Source organism: Gadus morhua, chromosome 19, assembly GCF_902167405.1.
Source record: "Gadus morhua chromosome 19, gadMor3.0, whole genome shotgun sequence".
In the NCBI taxonomy this organism is placed as follows: Eukaryota; Metazoa; Chordata; class Actinopteri; order Gadiformes; family Gadidae; genus Gadus; species Gadus morhua.
In genome coordinates, this window is record NC_044066.1 from 20,419,082 (window position 1) to 20,445,284 (window position 26,203).

At 48.0% G+C, this 26,203-nt stretch overlaps 1 protein-coding gene across 1 annotated transcript in view; it reads left to right on the plus strand.

Moving 5' to 3' along the window:
- ccdc146 (coiled-coil domain containing 146) overlaps positions 1 to 26,203 on the plus strand; it is a 62,733-nt gene that overhangs the window by 18,749 nt on the left and 17,781 nt on the right. The window contains exons 3-17 of the mRNA XM_030341468.1: positions 1,311 to 1,393; positions 2,408 to 2,629; positions 9,884 to 9,944; positions 11,092 to 11,162; positions 12,499 to 12,592; positions 12,979 to 13,052; positions 14,923 to 15,150; positions 15,809 to 15,898; positions 16,369 to 16,465; positions 18,391 to 18,492; positions 18,920 to 19,087; positions 19,633 to 19,721; positions 20,828 to 20,992; positions 23,046 to 23,121; positions 24,917 to 25,065. Of these exons, the coding sequence (XP_030197328.1) occupies positions 1,311 to 1,393; positions 2,408 to 2,629; positions 9,884 to 9,944; positions 11,092 to 11,162; positions 12,499 to 12,592; positions 12,979 to 13,052; positions 14,923 to 15,150; positions 15,809 to 15,898; positions 16,369 to 16,465; positions 18,391 to 18,492; positions 18,920 to 19,087; positions 19,633 to 19,721; positions 20,828 to 20,992; positions 23,046 to 23,121; positions 24,917 to 25,065 (1,769 nt within the window). The remainder of the gene's footprint in view (positions 1 to 1,310; positions 1,394 to 2,407; positions 2,630 to 9,883; positions 9,945 to 11,091; positions 11,163 to 12,498; positions 12,593 to 12,978; positions 13,053 to 14,922; positions 15,151 to 15,808; positions 15,899 to 16,368; positions 16,466 to 18,390; positions 18,493 to 18,919; positions 19,088 to 19,632; positions 19,722 to 20,827; positions 20,993 to 23,045; positions 23,122 to 24,916; positions 25,066 to 26,203) is intronic.

Below are 26,203 nucleotides of genomic sequence, written 5' to 3' on the forward strand. Positions count from 1 at the left end.
GTTTCATACAACGCGGGCTATCCCTCATCTACTGCTGATAGTCCAGCCTGGCCCTGGAGATAAAAGAGGGAGTCCACCATTATCACCAGCACTCTCTCTCTCTCTCTCTCTCTCCCCCTCTCTCTCTCTCTCTCTCCCCCTCTCTCTCTCTCTCTCTCTCCCTCTCCCTCTCCCTCTCCCTCTCCCTCTCCCTCTCCCTCTCCCTCTCCGTCTCTCTCACTCTCTCTCTCTCTCTCTCTCTCTCTCTCTCTCTCTCTCTCTCTCTCTCTCTCTCTCTCTCTCTCTCTCTCTCTCTCTCTCTCTCTCTCTCCCTCTCTCTCTCTCTCTCTCTTTTCTCTCTACAATTACCTCACACACACACACACAGACACACACACACACACACACACACACACACACACACACACACACACACACACACACAGTCACACACACAAACACAAACACACACACACAGAACGTAATTTCTTCTTGTCTTCACACATACACAGATCTGAGTTTTAAATTGTTTTTGTTTTTTCTTCCCTACTTTTCTTCAGAGCCGGCCTCTATTTTCAGCAGTGTGTGGAGTTTCTCGGTAATTAGCTTTTTGTTGCGCCGACGAGGCTGCATAATGAATTCTCCCATTCCTCTGTCGCCGCTGTCTTCAACGTTAACTACCGCCGCACGACTGCTTCTAATTGGGTAGAAGCGGCTGTGAGGCTGAGATGACCCGTCGGCGGTCAGCGCGCTGTAGAGCGGGCCGAGAACAAAGCCATTGTCAACGGCGGCCTCCCCTAGAACAAGAGTTACCCCTGGCTGGCCCCGAAAGAAGATAATAGCACATCTTCCGACCGGTCGTGTGTTGGATTCGCGTCATGGAGCCGGTCCAATTTACCCTGGATTGATTAGAGCCGGCCAGGGTATCTGAGGGGAGACAGCGGGCTGCTCTTCAGCCTGTTGTTGTCCATTTTCTCCTGCTTTTCGTCTTGCTTCCTGCTGAGATGAAAGGCAATAGCGTTCTCCCTCTGGTGATTTGAACAGAGGAAGAGACGTCCGGCGAAACCAGATATTTAGAGTGGGTTGGTAGATGCCATTTGTGAGATTTTGCCTCGAGATATCGCTGCTGCATACTTTTATGCATCGGCGACATCAATTAACGTTGATTATTAGGTGATTATTTGTTGGTTCTGTTCGACAACATAGTCGATGCACTTCGTTTTCAACTATCATGTTTTTAAGTTGTGTTTGTAATTCTTTTGGTGTGCTCCTGAATCGTAATGATATAGATGGGTCATAACAAACTCTACGGGTGTCTGTGTCTCCTTCAGATGTTCTCCTCAGGCCAAGTCAGTGCAACGAAAGTAGCCAAGCTGAAGGCCAGCTATCAGCTGCTACGAGACACCTTGAGAAGGTATGTTATACTCCTGGGAGAATAAAGCCTCTGGCCTCGAATAACTTTGTCAAGCCTGATACCAAACCGGTTATCTAACCCTGTGCTGAGAGTCATTTTCAGCATTTTATATTTGATCCATAGCAAATTATAGGTTTGGCCAACTTGCTCAAGGGTGAGGGCAGGTTAACCATTGGGACACGGGGTAACAAACCCAGAACCATTGGGCTAGGAGTCAAACCCCAACCATTTTACCCCAAGTATGGAAGCACGTACCCGAGCAGGTTCTAGGGGTAGTGGTTTAGATTAGTTTTATCTTTGTTATACATGGTTGATTATTACTGATAAAGTTAAGACCAGAAACAGAAGAGCCCTGCAGTGCCTTCAAATTCCTACTGCCTACGCCACCACACTATTAATAATGACGCTTAACACTGATGGGGTGATTACGTATTCTGGGGTTTGAGTAACGGAAAGGTACTTTACAAATACCGATGGGGCTGTGGGCGGGGTGGGGGGTTACACAAGTAAACCCTGCGCTAGACTATCGTAAATCCGCAGCAATAAGGAACCACTCAGTGGAAATGAATAGTACATAAAATAGTGCAATGAAGCGTGTGTACTGTTTTCAGAATTCAATGTACCAAAACAGTGTTAGCATATATAGATATGTATTAACATTATAAATATTGTAAGATAAACGTAATGGCTGTAATATTAACAGGTGTACAAAGGTGTAGTTCATTTGTATCTACATTGTGTGGGACTTTATGTTTATTCATTATTTTTTGTCTAATGTGCTTTATTCCTCAATGAGTTCGTCCTAATTCAACTGAAACAGTTCAACAGATACTATACGACACTGAACGGACAGGTGAAGGCGGGGGGTAAGGGTAGAGAGAGGGATGATGGATGAGGAGGTTACCGTTGTCTGTTGATTCAACTCCAAAAGAGTCAACACATCCACAAAGTCCAAAAATAGCCCGACAGTCCGACTCTGTGACACCTCCACCTCCTCCTCCACCTCCACCCCAGGGCCCTGGTGACGGAGGATCTGCTCCTCCAGGAGGCCCAGGGGTCCCGGGCCATGCTGAAGGAGCTGCGGGACCAGGAGGAGGAGGCGGAGGAGGAGCAGGTCGCCCCCTCGCCACCCGCGGACGCCGAGGCCACCCGCCTGCGGCGGCAGCTCCTGCAGGCGCACAACGACGTGGAGCTGGCCCGGAACCGGGACTGCACCCGCCGATACACCCTGCAGCGGTGAGCCGGAGAGTGTGTCTCTCTGTGTGTGTGTGTGTGTGTGTGTGTGTGTGTGTGTGTGTGTGTGTGTGTGTGTGTGTGTGTGTGTGTGTGTGTGTGTGTGTGTGTGATGGTTGTGTGCGTTTGTGTGTAGAGTGTCTGTTAAGAGTGCGCGTCTTTATGAGTGCGTCTTTATGTTTGAGTATTCATCCCTGCCTTTGTCTCTTCACACACTCCTCTCGAACAAATGCATATGGCAGACAAACACACACACACACACTTATAAACACAGGCACACTTGTCAAGACACACACACACATACTTGTGTACAGACACAGGCACACTCATAACACACGCACGAACACACTCACATACACATACACACGAAGATAAGAGCCATAAAGACACACACACATAAAGACGAACATACACATACACACAAAGACAGACACACCGCAAACGCTTAAAACCCACACATACAGATACACACACACACACACTCATACACACTCCTTCTTCTACACACAACTATATATTCAGACACGCAAATGCAAGCACAGTCTGAAACACACTCTCTGTGGGATTATTCAGAAGTGGGTTTGATTTATTTCGGGACGTGGATGTTGTGACAAGTGTCGAGAGAGTATTGGGGAGATGGACACAAATGCGCACACACACACACACACACACACACACACACACACACACACACACACACACACACACACACACACACACACACACACACATACACTGTCAGTGGAAACACCAAATGAGCTGGATCTCTCCTTTGCGCCGCAGTCTGCCTTCCATAACCTATTTTCACCCAGACACACATACACAAACACACACACTTACCCACACACATAGACCCATGGCCTTAAGCGCACACACCTAAACCTACAACGTGAGCAAACTGATGACAAAGGAAGATACAACTAAATACCTCTCGCAAAGAGGAATTTTTTACCCCGAATAAAGAAAAAACAACCCAACTTAACAGGAAATAAGTTGGAAATAAGCTCTTTCTGAGTGTACACCTGCACACACACACACACACACACACACACACACACACACACACACACATACACACACACACACACACACACACACACACACACACACACACACACACACACACACACATACACACACACACACACACACACACACACACACACACACACACACACACACACACACACACACCATTCCTGCTGTCCCACCGCGACCTGAAACGCAGATATAATCTGCTCAAAGAAGCTGCACAGCATCATTAGGGAGATAGGGGCTAGGAGGGAGCCAGGGAGGCAGAACAGCCATTTCTCTCTGCCTCTTTTTCTCAGCATGGGACCCTCTGTGGCTCGCTTTCAATGGCTGCCAGTAGCCACTGATATCAGGCAAGGCAGAACAAACACTGTTGTGTTCGACTGGTGTGCTCACATGACACAAAGCGAGACAGACAAACAAAGCGATGTGAGCCGGTTTCGGTTTGATTGGAAGCACCGCCCGGGCCCGCTCAGAATTTGCCAACTCGGGAAGCGACGACTGCTTCTGAAAAATAACCAAATTTCTCTAAATTTTTGCGATGTCTTTAATTAGCTCTACAATGAAAGGGAATGAGGGAAGGCCCGTCTGTTTGATGATGAGACTGAGGCGCGTTGTAACGTTTGGACGGGACCAGTCGAGACTTGGTAAGATCAGACAAGATGGGAAGAAAACTTTCTATTGCACGATATGCTTTTGAATTCATAATGCCTTTGAAATGCTTTGACTGAGGGTCAAACTCAGAGCAGCTCCTCCCTTCCCCTCGGTTTGTAAACCTCATATTTATATCATTCTATAAGCGCGTATTTAATAAATGTAAAAGTGTGAGTCGGGATACCTCAATATCTTTATATCATATGTATTCTATATATCACCTAAATTCAATCAAAGGCATTGGCAACAATATTGAGATATTGCCGAGAGCTCTGGAACATACAGTATGTTGAGTCTTTCCAGTGGATTGGAGGTAACCTCATTTGTAGCGTTCGGAGGGTTCATAGGTTCAAATCCCTGTGCGCTTGGTTTGGTATACCGCAAGTCTGTCACAAAACCAAACGCAATACTCCAAGAGTTTCCCCGTTTCTTTCCTTCTCTTACAACAGGATACGTTTAATATTTAAAGCACACGCATCGACTCTTTTCCTGTCCGTTCAAATTGCTGTCTCGAGACGGGGCAGGAATATAAAGTGGGGAGGGTACCACTGCTTGTATTCGTCACGGGTGTCTGATGTTCGCTCTGGTCGCATCGTTAAACGGCCGTGTAATGGCCCAAATTATACGTTGTCACCCGGACATCGGACCCGACACGTCGTTTGATTTCGGGATTCTGACTTTGGTTCTTTACGACCCTGGAAGTAGCATTCTGAAAACTGTTCAGGATGCGGTTCGTGTTCTTAAACAGATGCAAATCCGTTCTCACACAAGGGCATACTACTCATTCAAACAGAAAAAATACATTGGTTCGAAAAAAAGGGAGATATTCTAGTGGTTTGTGTGTTCCACTCCCAGTCTAACGGTTCTGGGTTTGATTCCCGATGTGTGTGGCCTACCTGTGGGCAGGCTACAATACTCTAAAAATATATATGATTAACTTACAGAAAATATCGGGTTTCACATTTAGTCTTTGTGCAAGTACAGCCCGAAGCACACTGAGCTCACATTCTGCCTCGTGTTCGTAGTGCGACCCAGAAAATGAAATACAACCATAATACAAAACATAAATTTGCCTCTTTCCAGAAACGCCCGTATGTGTGTGTGTGTCCGTATGTGTGTGTGTAAGTGTGTGTGTGTGTGTGTGTGTGTGTGTGTGTGTGTGTGTGTGTGTGTGTGTGTGTGTGTGTGTGTGTGTGTGTGTGTGTGTGTGTGTGTGTGTGTGTGTGTTTGTGTGTGTGTGTGTGTGTGTGTGTCTGTACAGTGTCTGTGTGTGTGTGTACAGTGTGTGTGGTGAGTGCATATGTGTACGGCGTGTGTGTATGTTTGTGTACGATATGTGTGTACCTTTTGTGTGTGCTTCCCAATGCCGTGGTCCGGTCCACCAATTGTGGGTGCAAGGGACGGGGGAAAGTTATGCAAAGTCAACGCAGAAGGCTGGAGCACTGTGCCCCCCCGACCTCGGCCATATTAACAGCCCTCTGGATCTCTGTTTCCCCCAGCACTGAGGACGTTGTAATAAATCATTCCCAAGGGAACCGACACACTCATTGGCACCCTCTGTTTCTTGTGAAAAGGGCACAGCTTTTCCTGTTAGACAACCCATAATCTCCCTGGCGCCGGTGTCTATCTATGCTTGGGTTTTATTTTTTATTCGATTTTCTTGTTGTATTTATTGAGCTGCTGGTTTGATAGAGAGATACATGATGTATGTTGTGTTTACTCTGTTATCTTCCACTGTGTCCTGGCCTCATCGTTCTCTCATCGTCTTTGGTCAATGACTCAATGTTTTTCCTTTTCTCTCTCTCTCTCTCTCTCTCTCTCTCTCTCTCTCTCTCTCTCTCTCTCTCTCTCTCTCTCTCTCTCTCTCTCTCTCTCTCTCGCTCTCTCTCTCTCTCTCTCTGTCTCTCCTGTTCCCTCTGTTTCCTCTTGTCTCGCAATAACACTCTTGTCCTTTTGTACGGGTGGTCAGACACACAGGCACACAGAAACATGGGGAAAAAATAACAAAGCCCACTTTCGTCGCACTCTCCCTGCTCTTCATATCCCAAACACTCATCCTTTCCATCGCGCTCTCACGCTCTCTCTCTCTATCCCTCTCTCTCTCTCTCCCTCTCTCTCGATCTTGATCTCTCTCTCTCTCTCTCTCTCTCTCTCTCTCTCTCTCTCGCACTCAACACCATATTTTTCCAAGGGTCATAGGAAGGTCATTGAAACCGTGCAACCTGATATCACGCAGGAATGAAAAATGGTGGGCTGTTGGTTTGTTTACTCCCCAACGTCGCACCCACCAGCTCCCCTCCCTCACGCCCACCCACCACCCAAATCTCTCGCATTCTATTGGTCGGAGTCGCTCACCCAGGCAGCCAATAACAGGGCGATACAGCCAACGAGAGATGAAGAAACAAAGTAACTCAGAGGATGACCAAAAGCGCACAGCAACAACTCTGCATTTGTACCCCATTTCTATTTCTATTCACTATTTCCAAGACCCTTTTATCTTAAGCCTCTGCTAGCGTAGGTTGCCAGGGAGCAGGTTTAAGGGGCTAAGGGCATCTGGCTCAGGGATGCCCAAAGCTTAGACTGCAGTAATTGGGGGTTAAACCCAGAAGTATTGCCTTGAAGTCAAACCCCTTACACACAAACACACATGCACACACACATTCACACACACACACACACACACACACACACACACACACACACACACACACACACACACACACACACACACAAACACACACACACACACACACACACACACACACACACACACACAAAAGGGAGTGACTGCGGGTGACTTCCTGAGCCACCACTCTTGGCGTTATCTCGAGTGAAACACATTTGATGTTGGGGGCGATGAAGCGACTCACCTCCACAATCAACCCCGGCGCCATATTGCATCAACAGTGGAATCTGTCAGATGACATTGATTTTATTTTGGGTTTCTTTTTAGTTCAGAGCACACACACACACACACACACACACACACACACACACACACACACACACACACACACACACACACACACACACACACACACACACACACACACACACACACACACACACACATCCACACACACACGCATGCACACGCTGCAGGTTTTCTGAGTAATTGAAATATTAAATATGAAAACAGCGCTGTCGTCTCTGAGGACGGCCGGGACGACAGCGCCGTCGCCAGACCGTATCTCGCAGCCCGCCAGCGCGCCGTATTGTTTGTGACTGTCACTTCGTGTTCTCTCTTCTATTCACATTTTTCTACGCTCCATTTTTTTTCTACCTTGTTTCCTGTATTTTTATAATTGACCTTTGTGACAGTCCTTTTTATATCTCTGCTGTTCTTAAAATTCATTTTTTTTGCCTTCTCTTTTCCCTTCACCTATTTTGTTTTCCTTACTTTTTTCCTTTTTTCCTGTTTTTATTTAATTACCGTTGGTGACAGACAGTCCTTTTTTGGTTTCGGCGGTTCCCCTAATTACCTCTGCTTCCTTTTCTCTCTTCTTCTTTTTTTCATGTTCTCCATTTTGTATATTCTTGGTTCCGCATCTTCACTTAATTATGCGCCCCTCGCCTTATTTGTTGGCTCTTTCCTCTCGTGTTGCTGTTTCTCTCGACGTGTTTTCTTTCTTCTTTGTGTTTGTATTCACGCCGTCTACGTTTGTTCAATTCCTCTCTCCTCTCGCACTTTCACCCCCTAAGGGCCTCCTCATCTCTGTGCCTTACTTCTCTGTTTCTTCTATTCTCTCTTTCCATCCCCTTTTCTCTCTCTCTCTCTCTCTCTCTCCCTCTCTTTCTATATCCCTCCATCTCCCTCTCCCTTGCTTCTCCCTCTCCCTCTCCCTCTCTCTCTCTGTTTTTACAGCCCCATTTCTCTCCCTCCATCTCCCTCTCTCTCTCCCTCTCTCTCTCTCTCCACCTCTATTCTCTCCTTCTATCGTCTCTGGCCAGTGAGCCGGTGCTGTGAACATACGACCGACAGATGGTCACCATGCAAATATGCCTTAAAGACTGCTTATGAAAACGTGTGTTGTGCCGCTGGCGCCTTCATCTCGCGCCAAACAGATAGGAATTCAACGCTTCTCCTCACACACGTTTTTTAAATAAATAATACATTTTAGCCCCGGCACAGTTTTTCAACTATTTGCTCCTTTATATTGTTTAAATCGTCGGAGCGGATCCAAGTCACCTTATGGTGAATGAATACAGTTGGTGAATACAGAATTTTACATCGTATCTTTTTTAAGGTGTAGGCAGGGGGTAAGGGTATCTTGATCAAGGAGCGCTAGAGGCTACACCGCAGAAATTAGTGTTTGAACCCAATGACCTTCTGCTGGGGAGTCACCACCACCATAACCTCCCTAACAACTGGACTCCTGCCCCCCCCTACTGTACGGGCATTGGTTATCAACACATGCCTTTGGGTTTATACCCTTCACGTCGACGTTTCGGGCCATAAATCGTCTACCGCGTTAGCGTGGCAACAGACCAGCAAATCCTCTGTCGACCGCCACAGTGGCAGACGTAGAAAACAGAGTTTGTGACAAACTCACAAATACGCTTTTTCCTAAATTTTCCCTTCAGTGGCTTCGTCCGGATAACCTGTGGTTATAATCCTCTAGCTAGTTTCAAAAAATAAAATCGGAAGAAAACGACGATAATATGATTTTTTTTTTTTTGTTCCCTTGAAGCCAACCAACCAAGACATTGATTTTTATTAAAGAGAAATTTGAACGTGTTCACTATATTTGATGTGTTGTCGCTGCTCTCTGGTCCCACAGGCTGGTGTGTGTGTGTGTGTGTGTGTGTGTGTGTGTGTGTGTGTGTGTGTGCGCGTGTGTGTGTGTGTGTGTGTGTGTGTGTGTGCGCGTGTGTGTGTGTGTGTGTGTGTGTGTGTGTGTGTGTGTGTGTGTGTGTGTGTGTGTGTGTGTGTGTGTCTGTGTGTGTGTGTGTGTGTGTGTGTGTGTGTGTCTGTGTGTGTGTGTGTGTGTGCGTGTGTGTGTGTGTGTGAGAGAGAGATTGGGCATACTTCACGTTTCTAACCCATCTCTTCCCAGCAGAGCGCCTTCAAATATTTATAATGGACTCAGTGGCCCAAGCATTCGTATAATTAAAAATACAGGAGTATTACGTTTTTGTTGCCATCGCGTGCACATTGACATTTATCGACTCTGATCTTCCTCTACCAAGAAGAGCCCACACATTTTCTCTCTTGGTTCGTTGTTTTTCAATGCTTAGCTTATTGCTCTTCCAAAAGTGGAGAATGAATATGTGTGTATATTCATAATTGACTGTATGTGTGTTGCATTGTTGTGCAGTCAGTATAATGCATGTATGTGTATGTATGTTTGTAAAGTTTATTTGCAAGCTGGATAGCGGTTAGAGTGTTTGAGTCCCAGCTGTAATGTTCTGGCGTTCGATCCCCAAACGTCCCCAGCAAACAAGATAACCTAACCCCTAGCTGCTCAGTAATGAAACATCAAAAAAACTAGAGAAAATCTTGTCATGTCTATTTGATGTTGAAAATGTATGTGTATATAGCTATATCGTATTCATGTTCTCTGTCCTCAGTCTCCTGGAAGAGAAGCTGTGTTGGGAGAAGGAGTGTGCGAAATACAAGTCCAAGCCTGCTGTAAGCTCTTCCGGCATTCAAACTACTTTTATTCAAGTTTCCCCACCCTTCATATCCATTATCGCATTATTCTAGAGCGCTATTGACAAGCCAACACAGTGTCTGCTAATTGGCTTAAGAACAGCAGGAGCGAAATTAGATATAAACTGGAAAACTCGAATAAGTAAACAATATATTTTAATGATGTGTGGCGTTGCGGTCACCCACTCGTCCGCATGACCTGTCTGGCCGTAGCGTGTCGCGTTGCGACGTAGCAGTAGCGGTGTAGGTGTTTTGTGGTTCTTGCTTTACAAAAACAAGATTCCTGCCGTGGTTTTCCGTAATGACTTTGTTTGCTAATGTGTCTCGGATAGAGCATACCCCGAATACTAATTGTGTTGCGATTCTCGCTTCCCACTGTCTTACAAACAAGGCGCCGTAGAATCAATAACAGCTTCCAGCGGCTTTCGCCGGTCGCGACTTAGCATTTTTAGCTTCATTAGTGTCATGCGGGGACACACTCACACCAAACACTTTGTTTCAGCATCAATGATGTTCTATTGTTTTGTGGATGTATGTATATAGCGGGGTGCATAATTTAATCTCGATGGAAAACCGTTGAATTAATTTGACCACTCACTGGGAAGAAAATAAGGGTATAATTGCGATCGCTAACCTATGGTTTTATGGCAATTAATGTTATTTATGTGTTGTGAATTGCAGTTGGATGTGAGCCTTATGCCCGTAAAGCACTTTTGAAAAGCTTTCAGTAAGTTCTCAAAAACCCCTCTAAAAAATAAAATATTTTATTTGTGTCATTATTGCAAAAAAGTGACCTGTATGAAATACATGTTAAGGCATTAACTTAACTTATAGAAATACTTTAGTATGGTTCAACGTGACTAACAACAATACTGACGTCCTTCTCATACACATGATTCATCTTTAAATGTTCAAACTCAAATATATATACTAATAACCCACCTAGACCGACCAACACATGATTAGTGCACGTTGAGGATGTGCACGTTAATAGGCCTTATTTACAGAGTGGCCATCTTGGTTCCAAACACCAGCTGGGTGAGGGAACTTAACTAAACCATTGAGGACCCAGCTGGAACCAAAATGGCCGCTATAGGTAATCAAAGGACCATGATGTATTCCTCAGAGTTTGGACGCCCTGAGGGAGAAACGAGAGGAGCTTACGAAGGAGGTGGCTCAGAGGCGACTAGAAGTCAGGTACTTGGTTTACACAGGATGTTTATCAACCACCAGGACGGTCTCCTTGGTTCCTCTAGGCAGCGTTTCTCAGAGCCTGGCCACAGGGACCCGAAATGGGACCTGAACACTCTGAGCACAACACCAATTGGTGATCCTTTCGATGAACGAAAGGATCACCAATTCTGGGTTGCTCAGAGTGTTCGGAGTGCTCTCTGTGTTGTCCGACGACGAGCCAACCCAAACGGCATCATGATCCATTTTGCAGTTGGGGTTCCACCATTAGGCACAAATTGTGTTTTGGCTCCTGACATGAAAAGGTTTAAGTACCCCTGCCATAGGATTATGATGTATTTGTAGTAGTAGGAGTAGTTATTATCCAACTTTTGTTAATTGGAGACGCCTACTCTTAAAGGGTAATTGAACCTCCAAAGCATTAATATTTTTTAAACGGTCACGTACATTTCTTTGTCATTTGTAACAAACAATGCATGTAGTTGTTTAACCGGGGAAAGTCTTGTTGTATACAACAGCGAAAAGCTAGAACAGGTTGCTCTCTCTTCAACTCGTAGACGGACGTTCTCCTGCTGAAACGATACTTCCCCTTTCATTACCTGGCCGTCAGGTTCCTAATGAATGGGGTGCTCATAATTCACAGACGGGCTTGGCCTTTAGCGTCCGTACCATCTATTTAACATTACACCGTTGAACTGCATTGCTGCGGCATGAATCAGAATGAATCAGTGGTGAACTGTGTTAATGGCTGTTTGTTTAAATGTTCCTTTGAATTATTTATCTTGGAATTTTTTAGCAGCGCCTCCATATCTGTGGAGAGTTGCCCCGGGCATTAACATCCTATTGCTGCTATATACTGCTAATTACTTAGCGCTCTCTCTCTCTCTCTCTCTCTCTCTCTCTCTCTCTCTCTCTCTCTCTCTCTCTCTCTCTCTCTCTCTCTCTCTCTCTCTCTCTCTCTCTCTCTCTCTCTCTCTCTCTCTCTCTCTCTCTCTCTCTCTCTCTCTCTCTCTCTCTCTCTCTCTCTTTTTCCTTTGGGTCTCTGTCTCTGTCTGTCTCTCTCTCCCTCCCACACACACACACACACACACACACACACACACACATTAACACAACGATATGGATTGCTTCCAAAGCAAATCATTTCCATTTAATCATCTATATGCGAGGACACTACTATGATGTATCCCCTCCCCGCTCAACCTCCCTCTGATGATCTGCTCTTCCATGCCTTGGTGCTCTGCTCTTCCAACCCCCTTCCCCCCCCCCCCTCCCCTCTCACAAACACACACACACACACACACACAAACACACACACACACACACGCTGAGTGTGTCGCAGGGATCTGAACGATCAGATGCAGGCCGTCCTGGGTCAGACGCTCCAGCAGCAGAAAGAACTGGAGGAAAAGAAGGAAGTGATGGAGAAGACCCAGGTGTGTGTGTGTGTGTGTGTGTGTGTGTGTGTGTGTGTGTGTGTGTGTGTGTGTGTGTGTGTGTGTGTGTGTGTGTGTGTGTGTGTGTGTGTGTGTGTGTGTGTGTTTGTGTGCTGGGGTGGATGTTTGTGTTGGGTGGGTATTATGAGGTTGTTGTGTTTGTTTACGTGTGTTTGCGTTGTTTTGTTTGATGGGTTTGTGCATCTTTTGTGGCATGGCTATGTGTGTGTGTGTCAAGGTTGATGTAGTCTTAAATATACATATTTTTTATATTCTGTGTAGCAGCATATTCGGTCTTGATCAATCGGCTGAATTTGTGTGTATGTATGTGTGTGTGTGCTTGTGTGTATGTGTGTGTGTCTGTGTGCGTGTGTGTGTTCCCCCAGGCTGAAATGGCTCAACTAGTAATGGCCCCTGTCCAGCTCCTGAAGGAGATGGACCGAGTGCAGCACAGAAAGGCGTAAGTTCCTTCCCCCTCACACCTTCACCGAACGTCTGAACATAACAATTCCAAACGAATTGACACAAACTGCGTTCCTGGCGGAGCCAGGGAAATGGCTTTCTGGAAATGGAGGTTAGCATTAGCATTATCTCTGCATCAGAAGCCCACAATGTTCCCCTACAATTTCACAACTACGATGAAGGGCCGTGTTTTCGGATGTGTTTGTTTATTTGCACGGTGAAAGAAGGAACACAAAATGTCCCCTTCTATTCAAGATTTCAACGCTTGCGTCAGAGAAGAAGATGCATGCAGTGTGTACATTCTGCAAGTCAATTTTACGAGTAAATAAAAAACGTTATAAAGCGCATTGTTTTTGCCGAGAAAAGCGTGTTCACCAAAAAGGATAACAAACGGCTTAGAGCACACAAACAGCACTTCATGTTTTGGGTGTTTCTTGGTTTGTGTTTGTCTGGTTTGTTTTCAGTCTGCGATCCGCGTTCCAGCGGTGTGGTTTGACAGTGTCGAGGGTGACAAAATGTCGCCCTCGACGCCTAGATCCTCCGTTGGTTTCTAGTTGTGTCTTCATCCTTGCCTCACTCTGCCTAACCCTGTTTAATATGTAGACAGACGCGCAGAGTCACCTGTTTAGTATGGAGACAGAGCAACAGAGAGAGAGAGAGAGAGACAGAGAGAGAGAGAGAGAGAGAGAGAGAGAGAGTCAAGACTTGCAGGGGGGTCTGAACTACAGCTGCAGTCGTATGTGTGTCGGGGGGCCAAAACACACACACGCACGCACGCACGCACGCACGCACACACACACACACACACACCTCTACCTGGGGCAGATGAAGTCCATCAGTGCAACACGTTGTAACACTTATGGGTTGAGCTCATACCAGAGTGCACAGATACAAATACTACTGGCAGCCCTCAGTGTTTGGATTGGATTTCAAAGACATTGATTATCCTTCTGTGGCTCACCCTGTCAGTTTTCTTTCTTTTCTTCTTTCTTTTCAGTTTCTTTGGCATTTGTTACTTTACAGTTTCTTGCTCCATTTCTCATCCCTACCTTGTTTGGTTTGTTTCGTCTGTTCATTCGTTCCTCCATGTCCCCTCCGTCTCCCCTGTTTTTACCACCTACTGTCCTTCAATCTCCACCCTTCCCTCCCCCCTTCCCTCCCTCCCTCCCTCCCTCCCTAGCGACACACAGAGAACATCCAATAATTAATTTCATTGTCTTTTTCCCCCTCCTCCTCCTCCTCCTTCATCCTCCTCCATCCTCCTCCTCCTCCTCCTCCTCCTCCTCCTCCTCCTCCTCCTCCTCCTCCTCCTCCTCCTCCTCCTCCACCCTCCTCCTCCTCCTCCTCCTCCACCACCCTCCTCCTCCTCCTCCTCCCCCTCCTCCTCCTCCCCCTCCTCCTCCATCCTCCACCACCCTCCTCCTCCATCCTCCTCCATCCTCCACCACCCTGCTCCTCCTCCTCCTCCTCCTCCACCACCCTCCTCCACCACCCTCCACCACCCTCCTCCCCCTCCTCCTCCTCCTCCCCCTCCTCCTCCATCCTCCTCCACCTCCCTCCTCCTCCTCCTCCTCCTCCTCCACCTCCTTCATCCTCCTCCTCCATCCTCCCCCACCTCCTCCTCCTCCTCCTCCACCACCCTCCTCCTCCTCCTCCTCCACCCTCCTCCTCCTCCTCCTCCTCCTCCTCCTTCATCCTCCTCCTCCATCCTCCACCACCCTCCTCCACCTCCTCCTCCTCCTCCTCCACCACCCTCCTCCACCTCCCTCCTCCTCCTCCTCCTCCTCCTCCTCCTCCACCTCCTTCATCCTCCACCACCCTCCTCCACCTCTCTCCTCCTCCTCCTCTTCCTCCTCCTCCTCCACCAGAGACGCGGGGCGTAAGGTGGCGTCCCTGGAGGCGGAGGTCGGCGCGCTGACGGAGCATCTGACGGAGACCGAGCGGAGGCACAGCCAGCTGGAGAAGGAGAAGAGCGAGCTGGTTCTGGAGCGGATGGAGCTGGGGTCGAGGTTGGAGGCGGCCGCCCAGGCCCACAGGGAGGGGCTGAAGGAGAGGGCCAGAACCAAGGAGAAGGAGCTCTACCTGCTGGGAGAGAGGTAAGGAGCCAGGGGAGGAGATGAGTCGCATCAGGGTGGTGTACAGTGTATATGTATGTTTTTGTACTGTTCTATTAATACGGCTACCGGCGAAACGGTTGTGCTTCGGGAAACAATGTACCTGCTGCATGCCAGCTAGGTGGCTTTTAACGGGGCTCCTTCAGGCAAGGACGCAGGTCGGTGGTGTTGGGAACCCGGTTTATTGTTGACGGTGTTCAACGAGGTAACGTGACCTGGTGGCCCCGGGTTGCCACGCAGGAGATCTCCCCTGTGGTGATGGCTGGTTGAACCTGTGCGCAGTGATTACTCAATGCGCAACAGGTGTGCAGCCTCACCAAGCCTCAGAGTCCAATCAGTCTGACCCGGGCTAGGAGAGGCCGCTTAAACCATCCGTCATGCACACACAGCCCACAGTCTGTTATTTTGAACGTAAGATAGTACCGTCTCATATGTGTTTCGTTAAACACATAATTTTCCGAAACTGAGCATTTGCACGATTTCTGACAACACAGGGACCAAGTGTGTGTATGCGTGTGTGTGTGTGTGTGTGTGTGTGTGTGTGTGTGTGTGTGTGTGTGTGTGTGTGTGTGTGTGTGTGTGTGTGTGTGTGTGTGCGTGTGTGCACATGTGCGTGTGTGTGTGTGCGTGCTCTCACCAGAGACATTCAGGGGATGAAGGTGATTGACTTGGTGACTGACAGCAGGCTGCTCAACGAGAGCCAGTACATCCAACTGAGGGAGAGAGACAGGTATCACACACACACACACGCACGCACGCACGCACGGACGCACATATGCAAACACACACGCACGTACGCACTCACACACACACGTACACTCACACTTTCTGCGCACCCATATCAAAGGACCTTACAATGCTGTCCTTACCATTATAGCAGGTAATAATGAATGAATTCCATGTATCGTTGAAAGATGTAAAAGTGGACTTGTGCCCTTGCATTCATTATACCTGTGATAAATATAATTGCATTGCAAACTGGTGAATTGCAAAGGCAGAAGGTTAGTACTGTATAATTAGCAGCTAGTTTTATACCGACACAAATATGGAATCAATTACTTTTATCTATAATGGCACGCTAAAACGAACGTCCCATTCACTCCATCTATGCCACATATATTTATCACAAAGTATAATACAAAGTGCACGGCAGCCATCTGTAGCACCAGTATGGACGCTTGGTTCTGCGCTGCTCCCCAGGCAGATAAGAGCATCCAAGCAGATGGAGCTCCTGCTACAGCAGGCCACGGATCAGCTGCTCCAAACCCAGAGTCTGCACAACAAGACCAAGGCTCAGGTACAACCGCCGCGTACCGTCACGCATGTACACACGAAAAAACTCACGTTTCTTAACGGCCATGTTGACTCCGCCGCAATTAATGTTTTATTCCGAGTGATGAATACAGGGGCTGGGATGTATCTTCAGAAAAAAATTCCCTGGAGTGTCCCTGGAAAAAAAATCGCATTCCTTGCACGTATAAAGCAAGTCGGACCAATCAAAGACATTTATTTCTCAGATTCTCTTTCAAATTAATGATGCAATGAGAGTTAATTACGGCTAACATTGCGCTGCTGGTAACTGAAGATACTGCATGCGATTCCACAGCGTGCAATTCCCGAGCCGGGCAGAAGTCATTTATTCCTGTGCTGCATTTTTAATGGCACTCTCATCCTTTTGCGATGGAGTACGTCAAAGGTCAGTGCACAGTCGGGGAGAGAGATGGGAAACGTGTCAGCACATGTAACGAATCTCGGATCATACGAGAGGAAATGGCACATTGGGGGAGTTCACATCTTTCCGAAATAACACAACTAAGGACATACCCCCAACCCCAGCCCTCTTACTGCTAGAATTCCGAGAACACAACAATTTCATTCTCACTAATAAAGTGACAAGAACCGCTCACATGCCACCCAGGGACGTTTTTTCTTTTATCGTTTTTACCGGAAGAACAAAAGTACGCAACATTCAGGTTTTTGGAGCAAAAATAGAAAAACGAAACTGAAGAAGCAATCGATTAAGCGACTGCTCTAATGACCTTCCGCTACGGAAACGCGGTCATTACCCATGTTTACAGCATCGCAAGCGATGGATGGGTTTAATATCAAAACAACACTGTCTCACTGCCTTGTAAGAAGCCACTCACTGCAGAAGGACTAATTATTATTAGCATAGAGAGAGAGAGGGAGAGGGAGAGGGAGAGGGAGAGGGAGAGGGAGAGAGAGAGAGAGAGAGAGAGAGAGAGAGCATGGATAAAAGATCTGTTCCCCAACTCCAACTGAAGCACTTCTGAAATGGTCGGCCATGGATGTTCTTACGTACGAAAGAGGGACGTGACTCCAGAGCCGTACATACATCATTAAAAATGAAGATGAACAATGAAGGAAATGTGCAAAAGATTAAGAGAATAAATACGAAAAACCCTACAAAGATATAAGATAACAATTCTACAATAAAACCATGCAGCCCTAGAGCTCTGTGAATGTGAGATGAATCGTTTTAACTAGATACCCTTATCGGGTTATTTCAATTTTTTATTAATATTTTGTAACGACCACGTTGTAAATGTTTAAAGATGACTGCCCTGCCTCCACGCTTTACAATTTGCCACACTGGCAACTTTTAAAACAGTGATATTTTTAAACATAATTAGTGTTGATATAAAGCCTGGGGGAAGCTAACTACCCATCATCCCGTCCCATGCGCTTCGTTTGTTTAATCCTCGCGATGAATATTCATTTCACAGCTTGCCTTTTGAACACATTGTCTGTGGTGTAGCCCGACATTCGAAGGAGGAAAAGTAACGTTGAACATTAACATCGGGTCAAGTTCTTCACTCCCGACCCCCCGCGGTGAAAGACCCGCCTCCCGGAGGTGTCACGGTAGGACACACACACAGGTGTCACTCGTTAAACCCTGTAACGACTCTGCCGCCCTAATGTCCCAGTCGACCTATCTCACTCGTTCGGGGCTCCTTCCCCGCGCCCCGGCCGACGTCAAAGGAGCTCGCCCCTCGTTAGTGTTATGAGCCACACCTGTGTTGATTCTACGACCTGTGGAAGTGGTCTGTGGAGGGCCAGCAGGACAGCAGGCATGGGGCGGTCCATTTAGCCTCCCCGCCCCCGGCCTGCTGCCTTCTGCCTGATGCCCGCTGCCGGGGAAGCCTTCGCTGGAGCCTCAGGTCAGGAGAGCGGTTGAATTATTCACCCTTGGTTTGGCAGAGAGACGCCTGGCTCAAAGGCGACGGCGTAGGGGGCGTCGCCCAGAGGAAGGCGGAGCTACAGAGGGACGTGGACGCTCTCAAAGCCAACCTCAAACACCAGGTTTGTGTGTGTGCGTGTGTGTGTGTGTGTGTCTGTGTGTGCGCGCACGTGTGTGTGTGTGTGTGCGCGCACACACTGCCAAAAGTTTTGTGCATGCGTATCTCCCTGTATCATATCTCTCTCTCTCTCTCTCTCTCTCTCTCTCTATGGGGGTCTCTCTCTCCCCCTCTCTCTCTCTGTATGGGGGTCTCTCTCTCTCTCTCTCTCTCTGTATGGGGGTCTCTCTTTCTCTCGGTTTGGGTCTCTCTCTCTCTGTTGGGGGTCTCTCTCCCCCTCTCTCTCTGTATGGGGGTCTCTCTCTCTCTCTCTCTCTGTATGGGGGTCTCTCTCCCCCTCTCTCTCTGTATCGGGGTCTCTCTCTCTCTCTGTATGGGGGTCTCTCTCCCCCCCTCTCTCTCTGTATGGGGTCTCCCCCTCTCCCCCTCAGCTGGACCTGTTCCAGGACGAGGGCCAGCTGGAGCAGCAGGGCTCCCGGGTCCAGGCTCTGCTCCGGGAGTCGGGCGATCTGCGCTCGGACCTCCACAGCCTGGGCCGCCTCACGCACATCAAGGCCGACGAGAGGGACCAGAAACACCGGCAGCTACGCAAGGCCGAGGTGCGTCTCCACACACACGCACACACACACACACACACACACACACACACACACACACACACACACACACACACACACACACACACACACACACACACACACACACACACACACACACACACACACACACACACACACACACGCGCGCATGTAGAGACACACGTATATACAAACACATACACACACAACAAGCACACATGCTTTCACACACTGATACGATATACTACAGTGTACCAAAGTACCACTGTGGTGCCAATACTAACACACACACACACACACGCGCACACACACACACACACACACCCACAAACACACACACAGTACAAACACAGACACAGTACAATCAGAGATGCATCTAAATGATTGCTGTACCAATCTTCTGCCGTCCACATCCACAGACACAAACACAGACACAAACACAGCTTTTATGCTGACACCAAAAACGTGCTCTTTCATCAACCACACGGCGGCCTGTTAGCGGTCGACCAAAGACAGTCCCAGCCACGCACGGTAATAGCTTTCCCTGTGTGCGGATGCGTGGTCAGCAAGCCAGGACGCTTGTGGAACAGGAGCGCCGGGAGAAGGACCTGGTCATCATGGACCTTCACAAGCTGCAGAGCGCCCTGCAGCACAGGTGCGCGGTAACCGTGGCGACCCGGGCCCGTCAACGGCGGCGTCAGCATCGCCGCAGGAAGGCGCTTTTCACGAGAAAACGTTTCCCCGGTGCCGTCGTCGTTCGTTTCTCTGATCCCCGTGTTTTTCCTTTATCGTCTGTTTCTCACGTCGATGGTGTATCTGTACTCTGCTGTGCTTTCACGGCACTAGTTCTACCTCTGTTATCTTTCCCTTTCTCTTTCGTCAACCATGTTGTTTCCTTTTCGTCATGGCCGGCCTGCCCTCGTTGTTGTTTTTTTTGTCTGCACCGTTTCTATCAGGCCGGAGCCGAGTCGGATTAATAGAATCGTCTGTTTACCGATTCGGTTCCACATCCGCCCCTTTCTATCGCTCGCTTCCTCTCTCCCCCCTTCTTTATCGACCATCTCTCTCCTGTCTCTCTTCTTTTTTCCCTCCCACCTCTATCCCTCTACCTCGGTCCGCCTCTCCCTCCCCCGCCCCCCCTCTCCCTCCCCCTCTCTCTCCCTCCTTCACACACTCTCTCAACTCAATTTCATTTGCTTTGTTGGCATAAGAAAATGAAAAAGGAAACTCTGTATTCCATGCATGTCACATATACATTTATAAATGTGTGTGGATGTGTGTGTGTGTGTGTGTGTTTGTGTTTGCATTTGTGTTTTTGTGTGGGTGTGTGTTTCTTTATGTGTGTGTATGCGTGCGTGTGTATGCGTCTTTGTATGATTGTTTCTGTGTGTGTGCGCGTTTGGCTGTGTCTGTGTGTGCGTGTTTGTCTGTGTGTGTGTGTGTGTGTATACGTTTGTATGTGTGCGCCTTTGTCTGTGTGTGTGTTTGTGTGCCTTTGTCCGTGCGTGTCTGTGTGTGTGTGTGTGTGTGTGTGTGTGCACGTTTGTGTGTGTGTGTTTATGTGTGTTTGTGTGTGTAAGTTGTGTGTGTGTTTGTATGTTTGTCCATGTATGTGTGTGTGTGCGTCTGTGTGTGAATGTACGCGCGCGTTTGTCCGCGTGTGTGTGTGTGTGTGTGTACGCGTGTGTGTGTGTGCGTTTGTCCGTGTGTGTGTACGTGTGTGTCCGCGTGTGTGTCCTGTGCGTGCGCTCACCTACGCAGGCTGTCTGAGCGGGCGGAGGCCTACAACCTGCTGCAGGCGGAGACCCAGCGGGCCATGGCCCAGCGGGACCTGGCCCTCAGGGAGGTGGAGGAGCTGGTGGAGAAGGGCCAGGCGCTGGACAAGGAGGTGGAGATCCTGAACACCGCCGCCGTCAAGAAGGACAGGTGCGTAGCCCCGCCCCCAAAGGTACCGGGTTCGATCCCCGAGGTTACAAGCCATTACAAGCCTCTTGTGACATCACAAGAGGGCGTGTCCACCTAGATGTATGACGGATAGATGAGCAACGGTTGCTACAGTCCACAGGGTAGGCTGGTAGACTGATCTGTCCGTCGTACATCTAGGTGGACACGCCCACTTGTGATGTACAGAAGAGGCAGATTTTCAAAACGGCTCGTAACGGCTGATCACACTCACACCTGATGGTATAATAAGTCACCTTTCAGATGTGTTTGAGCGTCGTGCGTTAGGAACGACCCCGGCCATCTGTCCGCCATTAGTGAGCGCCACGTGCTGTCAGGACATCTGCTTCCAGGCGCCTGCCTCTGTATGAGGCCACGCAGGATTCAGACCCTCCCGGCTCATTTTCTGACCAATCGGGGCTCTGAGCTCTTCCTCGATTGGTTGGGAGTGTCCGTCGGGCCCGTCAATCACAGGGGCGGGAAATGCGACACTGCTCAATGGCGGGGAAATGCAAGGAGGCAGGGGGCTTGGTGAAAGTCCCTTTGGACAAAAGCCTCAGCTTTAGGACTAAATAGGAATAATATTGAATAGCACTGCTACATTTAGGGGGAGCAACCTCTGCCCACTCCTGTTCTCGTCTATCAGTAGCGTGAGTATATACTCCCCGAATCCGGGCAATGATAAAGATAATGATATATATATATGTATAATGATATGTGCCAGAGTGGACCATACATTAACACATTTTACAATTGAAGTTGTGTATAGTAGTTAGATCGTCGATGTTATATTAACGATCGACTTGGATACATCGCTAAACCAGCAGGACAAACGGCACACTACGTGGGGCCGTTGGTGATTACACTGGGAGCTTCATGAGGATGCATTGTAGTGCCGTCGAGGTACGGATCTCTGGCATTATCTTCGTGCTAAAAATAAAAGGAAATGGAATTGGAAACTAAATACAACTGTATAAAAACATCTGCTGATGGTAACTTCTCCGAGATGAGTGCATGCTTAATTCAGTTTAGACCGCCCACCCCCCACCCCAAACAAATCACATTTACAATTACATTGAGGGCATTTAGCAGACGCTTTTATCCGAAACGACTTACAATGCGTACATTTGTCAGCAGAAAGAGAAACAACCATGCATCGCTGTCGGCACTGTAAGGATGTTCATAGAAGCAAGTGCCAAGCACAAGCACAATGGCTAGGTTAGCGGATTCCCTGTATAAAACAGAAAGCTCGGAACAGAACCGTCCCCAAGGCCTCACTATGTTCCAAACCCTGGCTTTGGCCCTGATCGGGAGGATTGCACCTTCAAGCCCGCGCACCTCAGGGCTAAGGGGAGTTCGTGGACGCTATACGTTCCACCGACAGGGTTGTGTTTCCCGATCGAAGTCTGGCGTCACGTTCCTTTGTTCTCTCTCGCCGTGTCACGCGGCGGGGTCTTATCTTCTGAGGGACGCCTTGATGGCTCCCGGGCGCCTGAGATCAGTGCTGACAGGCCGGGTCCGGGAGAGAGTGCCGCGCGGCGACAGATATAATAACTATAATCCATCGTTCCCTTCCTCCCACTCGCGGGTCGTTTCCGAGAGACATCAGCGAGACGCGCTCGCCGACTCGGCTTGTCGTTTGTGAGGGAGGCTTTGTGAGAGCAGGTCTGTGATACCACAGTTTGCAGCAGCCAGTTTAAGCCCTGGTTTCCGGTGTTTGGCATCATATCATTTGAAAATGGTACTTGGTACCGTGTAGCGTCTTATCCGAACTACCTTTGTTGTCTACGGGGAATGGGTTAACCCAAGTGCTAGGAACTTTTATCTATGATTATCCTGGCTGTACCGGCAAATATGTTTTTGTTTCTCTTTCTTCTGACAAATGTACTTATTGTAAGGCGCTTTGGATAAAAGCGGCTCCTAAATGCCCTTTATGTAAACCGAAACATCGGTTGTGTGTGTGTGTGTGTGCGTGTGTGTGTGTGACTGTGCGTGTGTGTGTGCATGGCTGTGTGTCTCGGGTGTGTCCGACTACCAGGACAATGGTCGAGGCCCGGAAGAAACATTCCCACGGCCGCGCACAGCAGGAAAGTCTCTCCAAAGACATCTCCAAAGTACGTATACGGAATGCAAACCACACACACACACACACACACACACACACACACACACACACACACACACACACACACACACACACACACACACACACACACACACACACACACACACACACACACACACACACACACACACACACACACAGCGCGTGACCTTGGCTGTATGTCGTTTTCAGTTAGTGGTTAACGTGGCGTTACACACATTTCCCGGGGCCATGCCCAGAGCTGTCAACCAATCAGCCTGCGGGCTTGTGCTTTTGCGGTCTTCGCAAAGTGTGTGTGTCTGGGCGAGGGGGGGGGGGGGTGGGGTTGACACAGAGCCAGTTCCATGACGTCCAGTTGTTGTTTTACTTATCAGACCGAATCGTTTGGTATACAACAGGATGTCTTTGAGGTAACGACAACAGACGTCCATGGGTGTAACGTACGATGTGTACGTTCTGCATGTATGAGTGCATTGGCGTCATTCAAGTACTCCCGCCACACCCGCACGTCGCACTCTGTAACGGTGATGAGATGCCTTGGTAAGGGAAGTTTAGAAAAATTAAATAACTGTAGTGAACAAAACTGGGAATAAAGTATTGAGTACCGACACTTGGTCAGCATTTTATGAAAGCATTAGCGATTGATCAATTCCAAGCTACCTGCTCTTGAACCAATCATTGCCCAGAGCGAGGGAGAACCACAAGCATTTGATTGGAGGAGCACTAATCAACTGCTCGATCTGATTTGAGAAATTTTATTGGAGGGACACTAATCGACTGCTTGGAGAGATTTGATTTGAGGAACACTAATCAACTGCTTGTTTTAATTGGAGGAACACTAATCCCCTGCATGATCTGATTATGATCGGATAAACTCGCTGTGTGCAGGGTGAGGGTGTGGTGGTACATCTCAGATTAGGATGTGAGTCGTGAAGTGCGACCACATCAAAACAGGCGTCTTGATTAGAGATACCGAAATGACCCTAACTGAAAGCGTCATTGTTAGGTTTGGACGGTGACATCACCATAGATAAGCTTCCAAGGAAGCATCAACAAACGGGGCGAAGGGCGAACCAATCCAGTTCCCGCAGCACACATGGGACACAGCATGTACAATTCCCCTGCAAGACATCAGCATTAGCCTCATAGCATAAATGCCTGATTCATATTCTTAGGTTCATCTTGTATTTTGTGTCAAAACATGTCTAAGTCAAATAGACGACTCAGGTAGATATGGGTCATGTAATGTAAAAAGCACTCTGATTGGCTTAGGACATAGCCAATGAGGCGCAGTGAATCAGCAGCGTCAGGTGATTAGAGTTAGAATAGATATAACAATTTGCCCAAAATATGACTTAGGCAATTATGCTACGAGGCTAACATTTACATTTACATTTAGGGCATGTAGCAGACACTTTTATCCAAAGCGACTTAGAATATTGTACATTTGCCATAAGAAAGTGAAACAATAAATCGCTTCCGATACAGAAACGATGTTCATAGAATCAAGTGCAAAGCCCTAGCAATCGCTAGGTTAACCCATTGCCCGTATACAACGATGAGAGCTAGGATAAGATGCTCCACAACTAAGTACTATAAGTAAATTCAACACACGATAAGTGCGTACATTAAGCGCCAGGACGTACAACATACAGTAGGTAGGACGGGCTGGCTATGCAGAGTCTAGGTGAACTCTGAACAGGTGAGTTCCGACAGTTCATCCACTGAATGAATACCCTGATCCACACACGGACCAATGAGCAGCGCGGGCTAAAGCGAGGCCGCCGTGCCCCCCCCCCCCCCAGGTGGACCGGCGGCTGCGGGAGGCGGAGGAACGCAGCGAGGAGCGAGCGGCAACGGCCCACGCGCTGAAGCAGGCCGGGGACGAGCGGGAGCAGGAGCTGCTGGCCCTGACCAGGAGCTACCACGCCGCCACGCACAGACGCAAGACCCTGTAGGTCACACCGGGTCACGCCCCTTCACACCGGATCAGGATCCGCTCGGGTTGGGTTACGTTGGGTTAGGTTGGGTTTGATCTAGATTCGGATTGGTTGAAGTTTGATTGGTTAATGTTGGATTAGAATTTGATTTGGGTTTGGATTCGATTAAATTTGATACCATCAGATTATATTAAATTAGATTATATTAGATTACATATCGTTTGCCTCATAGCATAATTGCCTAAATCATCAAATTGATGTCAAATTGATGTCTGAGGCATATAGTGATGATTGAATGTAAAAAGCACTCTAATTGGCTAAGGATATAGCGAGAGAGAGATTGGAGTTAGGTTAGATAGCACAATTTGGCAAAAGTATGACAATGATGCTATGAGGCTAGCGATATTATTTTACTCGACTTTGAAACTGTCGTTGACCATCGACGGGGAAGTTGCGTTACCAGGGCCATTTTGTAGTTTTAAATCATGCAAAACCTTTTTTGAGACAAAATCTTTCCAACCAAAATCCCCTTGTAACTTATCAGAGCAACCATCATGGGCCCGTTAAAGCCTTTACAGGCATCACAGTCTATGAAAGTCACCGTTATTAATGGCTGCATGCTTGATTTATTTTCTGACATATTCGAGGTCTCTCTTGTAAAAGAGGTGATTCGTCACACCAGGGCGACTGTGGCTCAATAACGCTTGATTGAATCGAATAAAATAAGATGACATCACATGACATGACGTTTATATCATTTTAGGACCCAATGCTAAGTGATTAATTGTATAACCTTTGGCTGTGTGCGTGTGGGTATGTGTGTGTGTGTGTCTGCGTATATGTGTGAGTGTCTCGTCATATGTGTGTGTGTGTGCGTGTATGTCTATCTTTGTGTTTGTCTCTTTGTGTGTGTGAATGTGTGTGCGTGTGCTCGTGCGTGTGTTTGCATGTGTGCGTGTGTGTGTTTGTACGTGCGCTTGTGTATGTTTTGTATGTGTGTGCGTGTGTTTGTGTGTGTATGTCTGCATGTGTCTGCATGTGTGTGTGTCTGTGTGATTGAGCGTGTCTGTTTGCATGTGTGTGTGTGTGTGTGTGCATGCGCATGCGTCTTTGCCTTTGTGTCCATGTATGTGTGCATTGCCTGTGTGTACA